This window comes from Hippopotamus amphibius, chromosome 10, assembly GCF_030028045.1.
Source record: "Hippopotamus amphibius kiboko isolate mHipAmp2 chromosome 10, mHipAmp2.hap2, whole genome shotgun sequence".
Taxonomy (NCBI): domain Eukaryota; kingdom Metazoa; phylum Chordata; class Mammalia; order Artiodactyla; family Hippopotamidae; genus Hippopotamus; species Hippopotamus amphibius.
In genome coordinates this window covers 17,295,092-17,303,044 of record NC_080195.1, presented here as the reverse complement: position 1 = coordinate 17,303,044, position 7,953 = coordinate 17,295,092, and the positions used below count along the sequence as shown (strand labels likewise).

At 38.9% G+C, this 7,953-nt stretch overlaps 1 protein-coding gene across 1 annotated transcript; it reads left to right on the top strand.

The window, feature by feature from the left end:
- The first annotated feature begins 352 nt into the window (after positions 1-352).
- LOC130830636 (serine-threonine kinase receptor-associated protein-like) lies at positions 353-2,182 on the top strand. Its single transcript, XM_057697998.1, has one exon. It carries the CDS (start codon positions 644-646, stop codon positions 1,694-1,696), a length of 1,053 nt encoding a protein of 350 aa, XP_057553981.1. The 5' UTR covers positions 353-643; the 3' UTR covers positions 1,697-2,182.
- The last annotated feature ends 5,771 nt before the right edge of the window (positions 2,183-7,953 follow it).

Genomic DNA, 7,953 nt, shown 5'->3' with positions numbered 1-7,953 from the left:
TTACTAAGAAGGTGGATCTCTTGCTAAGCATTCTTACTACCACCAAGCAAAACAAAATGAAACAAACAAAAAACCAGCAAGGGGACACAAGAAATCTTTTCAAGGTGATGGCTATGTTTATTATCTTGGTTGTAGTAACTGTATCACAGGTGTATGCATATGTCTAAGCTCATCAAAATGTATACATTAAGTATGTGCAATTTTTTAATGTATAAAGTAACCTCAATAAATTGAAAAAAATAATAGAGCACTGCATTTCCTGGGAAACAAAATATGATGGCTACTATATGTTCTATGTTGGCAATAAGAATCTTGTCGGTTGGTGTCGTCACTTCCTGCCGGTACTGGTGTGAACGGTGCGGGTCGTGGCCGCCGGTTCTCCAGTTCTCCCCCTCCCCTACTCTCCTCCTTCCCTCCCTTTCCCTTCCTCGGCGGCGGTCGGTCGCCCGTGGCAGACTCCCTGACCCATCCCTAACCCCTTTCTGACTTGGGAGCCACGGGATTGGCCTTTTCCTGCTTCCCGGCCCAACTTCCCAGTGTCAGGGCGGGGCCCTTGGGGAGCCGGAGGCGCTGCCTCGGAGGAGAGAAAAGACTAGACGATCCTCGGCTCCCCCGCCGGATCGCACGGCTCGCCGCCGCCGCCATGGCGATGAGGCAGACGCCGCTCACCTGCTCGGGCCACACGCGGCCCGTGGTGGATTTGGCCTTCAGTGGCATCACGCCTTACGGCTATTTCCTAATCAGCGCTTGCAAAGATGGTAAACCTATGCTACGCCAGGGAGATACAGGAGACTGGATTGGAACATTTTTGGGTCACAAGGGTGCTGTTTGGGGTGCAACGTTGAATAAGGACGCCACCAAAGCAGCTACAGCAGCTGCAGATTTCACAGCCAAAGTGTGGGATGCTGTCTCAGGAGATGAACTGATGACCCTGGCTCATAAACACATTGTCAAGACTGTGGATTTTACGCAGGATAGTAATTACTTGTTAACAGGGGGACAGGATAAACTGTTACGCATATATGACTTGAACAAACCTGAAGCAGAACCTAAGGAAATCAGTGGTCATACCTCTGGTATTAAAAAGGCCCTGTGGTGCAGTGAGGATAAACAGATCCTTTCAGCTGATGATAAAACCGTTCGCCTTTGGGATCATGCTACTATGACAGAAGTGAAATCTCTAAATTTTAATATGTCTGTTAGCAGTATGGAATATATTCCTGAGGGAGAGATCTTGGTAATAACTTATGGACGATCTATTGCTTTTCATAGTGCAGTAAGTTTGGACCCAATTAAATCCTTTGAAGCTCCTGCAACCATCAATTCTGCATCTCTTCATCCTGAGAAAGAATTTCTTGTTGCAGGTGGTGAAGATTTTAAACTTTATAAGTATGATTATAATAGTGGAGAAGAATTAGAATCCTACAAAGGACACTTTGGTCCCATTCACTGTGTGAGGTTTAGTCCTGATGGAGAACTCTACGCCAGTGGTTCTGAAGATGGAACATGGAGACTATGGCAAACCGTGGTAGGAAAAACATACGGCCTTTGGAAATGTGTGCTTCCTGAAGAAGATAGTGGTGAGCTGGCAAAGCCGAAGATCAGTTTTCCAGAGACAGCGGAAGAGGAGCTAGAAGAAATTGCTTCAGAGAATTCAGATTCCATCTATAGTTCAACTCCTGAAGTTAAGGCCTGAACATCAGGCAGATGTACACAACATACAGACTAAAACAAGAGGAGGAAAGCATCAGCCTCCAGAGTTACTCTCTGCTTAAGGCAAACATGAGCAGTAAATAATGAGGAATATGAATTAGCTCCAGTGCTGGAACTAACCAACTTGGTGGTGCCTGTAAGTGAAAACACAAGAGAATCAGCTGAAGGCAGATGGAGTTATGCTCTTGTAGTACGGTGGTCAGTTGTCTTTTTAATGAATGTGTGCAAACCAACATCCAGTTTCTCTTATTACAGTTAGATTTCTTGTAGCTGTTTATGTTATTATACAGAGGAAAAATATACTGGCCTATTTTTTTGACTTTTCCCTTAAAGCAGAAAGCCATTTTTTTGTGCTTTAGTTATAAAGAAGAGGGGGAATACATGATAAAGTAACTGGTTTGATTTCTCTTTCATTGTACACTGCTTCTGAACATCATCTAATTGTTTTTAGTTGTCTAAATAAAATGCCTCTAAAGAATCTTGTCTATAGGATATCCCTAGTGTAAGCAGATGTGTCATATAGTCTTCTGGATGTAAATCTATTGATTTGGCAGTTTAAAATAAACATTAATGATAATGTTAGCCTCTCTTTATAGTAGTGCTTTAACATGAAACCCACACTCTTCTGTGTTTTTATATGTCTGATAAACACAAGTACTGATCCCTCCCAACGTCATAAAAATCAAATACAATTTGAAAGCATCACATGTGACTGCAGCTAGGACCATGAAAATTCATTGGGTGCTATAAACGCTGATATTTGCCTGGAAACAAGTTGGTTGACTAGGAATGGGTGCCTGGCAGTATCAGTGCTTACAGTACTCTGCTTTTGCTTCACAGAATGTTGCAATTTGTAAATACATCTTCATTTGTGTAATTGTTTAATGTCTCCCTCCCACTCAGTTTGAAACCCCAAGAGGACATGGTCACGTCCCTTTCCTTTGCTCCAGTGTCACAGACTGCCTAGCTCACTGTACCTGATGAGTATAAGCTGAAATAACGTGAGGGTACAGGTAGGTATGGTATTCTCCGGGCTATCAGAGTAGAAAGGAAAAAGAATATTTATAAGAACCAACTATGTGCTAGGCCCTGTGTACAATTCTTATTACAATCCTCAAGCTAGCTATTATAATTGCATTTGAAATAACCAAACTGAAGTTCAGAGAGGTTGAACCACTTACCCAGGGTTATATAGTTTAAGGTTTGTTAACCTTAAATACTTTGTTTTTTCCTATGTCTCACTGTCACCTTAAGCCCTGCTGAGAGGAGAGGATGTAGTGACAAAATCCCCTTTAGAAGGAACTGGAAAATAGTTATAGGGTTATCTGTGGAATAAGCTTAATGGAGAAAAGAGACCAAATTAGTAAATATATATTTTACGAAGTCTTTGCCTACAGGGTCCATGTATCAGGGGACCAAAGGCTGTGTTGAGGCTGAACTCCAACCCCACCAAGTAGGTGAAGAAGTGACAGAGAAACCCATAGCCCTGGATGCACTGTCTTTGGAGAACTTGTCCCATGGGGTGGCACGGGATGTTACTGATGCCACAAGAGTAAAGTTGTCCACTGGATTTTTTATTTGGTGACTCTCCTGAATTCCATGTTGGTTATAACACAGCAGTTTTGAAAGGCTGCCCGAAGAATTCTTGATGATCTGAGCAGCTAAAATATTTCAAATCTTCTGCAAAAACTAATATCAGATTTACTGTTATATCTCTATATTATCCTCAAGCACATCTACTTAAAATAAATCAATTATAGTGCCACTTACGCTCTATTGAGGAACAAGGAACAAAGGACAGAGTGCCAATCACCTCGACAAGACCTGCCATGCTCATTTCTTCAACAGTATTTTGTGCCAGGTGTCGTGAGAGATGTGGGAATGCAGGCTAAAGAACAGAGTCACTGTCTTTGTGGAGCTAACACTTCATGTCATTATAGACAATAATCAAAGTTTGATCAAAATTCCCTGAATAAAAGTACAACAAAGAACTAGGAATGAGAATTATTTTGACTCCATAGTTGACAAACATTATTGTTTACATGAAGAATTAGAGAGAAAAGTAATCGAATATATTATGTTCCTTGAGGAGAGAACAGATTTCTCTTGGCAGGCTAAATTCCTTCTGTTTCCCTTGAAAAACAATGGAAGCAAAAAGGCAATGGGAAGAAAGGATAGTAAGGATTTGTTTGGCTAAACATCCTGTACTGCTTGCTTATTTCCAAGAGGTAACACAACTTGTATTAAGTCACATGGGTGCAGAGAAATTCCTCAGATAGTTTTTAGATAATTATATGTTAAATGCAAACCAATTCTGTCTTTGCGTTCTATTTCATAAGGACAAAGTATGATTTAGAAGCTGCTCAGACTTCAAGAAGCTCCTACAACTGCATTCTGGTGAGTTGAGTGTAAGTGAACCAGAAACATATGGATTTCATTTGCTTTGTAATGCATATGAGCTCAAAAACCAAATGCAACTGTGGTTGTCAAAATATGTGGGAAAAACTTGGTACAGTGTTTCTCTCAACCAAACCCAGTGAAATTCTTTTCATTTGTATCCTTAATGAATTCTAGTAAAAACTTGGCACAGCATTGAATTTTATTTTTCCCCATTTTAATGTCTCATTTGAGGATATCCCTTATTTTAAACTTTGGGCTTTATGGATGACTATTGTATTGCTTATGATTTTCTACTGAATACATGAAACTAAGAAAAGATTCTGTGTTCAGATTTTCTAATTTATTGTGGAAGTGAAGTTGACTATGTTTCCTTTAGGGGTTTAACGGTGGATGGGAAAATAAAATTTTATTCATGTAAAATCAACTACTGTGTTGAAAAAAGAAGGTTCAAGAACGTGGATTTTGCTATATTATCCCTAAGTTTGCTATGCAGTTACATATCTGAATTTTTCCTACTTATTGATTTCATTGACTATTCTTTTCAATTGAAAGCTCTTGGAAAGCAGACTGTGTACGTTTTATCTGCTTATATGGTGTTTAAAAAGCTCCGGGGCTTCCTAGGTGGTGCAGTGGTTAAGAATCCGCCTGCCAATGCAGAGGTCACGGGTTCGATCCCAGCTCCAGGAAGATCCCACATGCCACGGAGCAACTAAGCCCGTGTGCCAAAAAAAAAAAAATAAAAAAAAATAAAAAGCTCCATATTTCTCTACGAACTTGATGACCAATGCAATTGCATTAAGAGAATTTTCCAAGCATTATAAGGCCTCACACTTATTGAAGAGAAAAGAAAAACTCAAAGCTCAAATAATTATTCCTTTATTACAAAGTTTGTTTTATTAAGTGCCAAAATGTATATCAGCTGTGCTTCAAAATTGCACAGTATTACTCTTTTTTATTAAATAAAAGGAAAAAATTTGCCTGTGTGTATATCCTTTATTATTTTTAGAAAGGTCTACTTTTATCCCAGAGAAGTATAAAAACATAACTTTTTTTTCAGTTTTATTCAGCACTGTATAAATTTAAGGTGCACAGCATAATGATTTGATTTACATACATCATAAACTGATTATCACAGTAAACTTAGTGAACATCCATCATCTCATCTCGGTTCTAAATTAAAGAAATAGAAAGTTTTTTTTCTTGTGATTAGAACTCTTAGGATTTACCATCTTAACAATGTCCATATGTAACATACAGCAGTGTTAATTATTTGTCATTTTGTACATTACATCAAAACACAATGTCCTTGAAATGATTTTTATAGCTAAATCTGTGGTCACAGCAGATTAAACATAATTTTTATATCCAAACCCATGTAGAGGTGTCATAGCATTCCCTTTTATACTCGCAAAATTAGGTTACCACTGTTAAGATTTAATTTAAGGAAAGTGGTTAGCCCCTTATATATTTCCCTAAAAACATTATGTAATGTTAGCCTAACATTTATTTTTCAGGATCTCATTAAACTGCATTTAACGGTGTAAAGGAGAGAATTTGTTATCAGTGGGTCTCTGAATAAGAAAGCATACATTACCCTGCACCACCCCATCTTGACCATCTACTGGGATGAAGTGTATACTGTACATGGAGCAAAACCAGATTAGCCTCTGGGCATTCCAGCTAGTGGACATTTACAGTCTGTTTTTCATTTAGGTGTTTGCCTAACAGCAGAAGCTTGAACTGTTATCACAAGAATTGCCCAACATATCAAACTTGTCAACCAGTTTTTGACACCTACGTCAACACCAGAGAGATAGCACTGATTGCAGCTCTCCAGCTACAACCCTCCACACACCCCTCCACACACCCCCTGACATCACTAATCACAGGGCTGCCAGATGGGAAAGAAGAGCCAACAATTTAGCCTTGCTTTAGTTTCCCGTAAGTTTTATTAAAAGCTTTGCCTTCTGTATAATACTCTATTAACCTCACCTAACCACAAAGACATAACCTAACCTCTCCTAACTATTGAGAAGACATCATTTTAATCCCTTAGAGAAAAATTAAGCAGTATATTGGAGATGGATAAAGCAATGTTTGAAAATTTGTCTTTTCTAATAATGTACCTCATGTACTTTATCTTTTGTGTTTGTACAGGTTTGTGACACATTTTATTTAGTTGACAGGTGGTTTTGACAAATGCCTAGTCATTGTCTTGCTGCCTCTCTACCTACACCTCCACTCACATCTCTGTTTGAAATTACAAGGTTATAGGACAAGTTGTCCTAAGTACTGAAATCCTCTATTTGTCTAGTGGTGAAGCTTGTTTGAGGCAAGTACTACTCTCCTGCCAACTGCTTCAGCCTTGACCCACGGTTCACCTGCCCCCTTTATTACGAGAGCAGTGATGCATTAGTGGTAGACCTCTCCTGACATTTACATTCTTCCCTGGAGTCAAGACATGTAGTTGACGGGGCAAATTCCAGAGAATTTTCCTGAATTACATATAGGCACAGTCATGGGATTTTCTTTGAGAAGCAAAATGATAGTGAAAGAAATGGTAACATTCAGTTTGGGTAACCCCACCCCAGCTCTGCCACTAACTAGGTTATGGCTTTAGGGAAAGACATTTAAACTACCTAGGTCCTCATTTTTATGAAGAATGAAATAGCTGGGCTGGGTCATGCCAGAAACCCCCTTCGAAGCTAGCTTTCAATGATTCTATGACAACAGCATAGCTTACCAATGGACAGAAAGAACACTGAACAGCAAGAATACAAATCCCAGTTCTCCACTGTCCTGTGACATTGGGTTGCCACCACTTGCTGTCTTTTCTTGGAGGTAATAGTAGAATCATAGCGTAAAAATAATCTTAAGAAGTTATCTAACTCATGCTTGGAAATGTCCACTTAGCTGCTCACATAGTCACACACTTGTAAGCACGTTGAAAATGTTGTGGATTTCATTTGTTTCACCACCAGTGAAGTTGCATGGGAGAGTATGGGTCAGAGAAAAAAATGTGTATATAGGTTTTTCTTCTTTGATAGATTATATTTCTTCTTACAATCAATCATAAGGATTGACAGCCCAAGAATGATTTACTTAAAAATAAATAATTTAAACATCTAATTCCATGTCGTAAGTATAGAAAGAGCACCCAACACACCAACATGAATATAGAATATCCACCAGTATGTGTTGGGACAAATGAATCTGAAAGGTGATTTTGTATAAGCAGCTACAAAAGAGAAGTAAATAAGAAAGATACTGAAGAATATCTGAAAATGTTTTTATTAGACTAGCAATCCCATCACCACTAGTGCCCAGGACGCTGTTTATCATAAAACATTTTCAAAGAGTAACAGAAAGCCATGGAAGCTCTCATACCGTTAAAAAAAAAGTGCAAGAACACTTCTGGTGAACCTATTTCCAGAACATGAACAAAATAATACCTTCTAGTATAAAATTGGTTCGTTTTACTGATAAAGACAGAGAAGAGAACAAAAGAAAAGATACTAAAAGTTGTACTTCTTATATAGAACAAAAATACGTCAGCCTCACAGATATGTCAAGCTTAGTAAACCAGCTACAAAATTGAAGGCAAATATTATGCTTAGAGAGAAAACAGAATCAGCTCCTCCCCAAATCTCTTTACTAAATGACACCAGTGAAGGGCAAATATTACAAAGGCGCTGTATCTTATTCAGGTATTGGGTTACATAGGGTAGCAGGAAGGCAAAGGAAAAGCATTCCCCTCGGAGATCTCTTAGGATGAAGGTGTCAGGATGCCAAGAGGCACCACACAGGAGACAACCTATCTCTTACTTATTTCAAGATCGG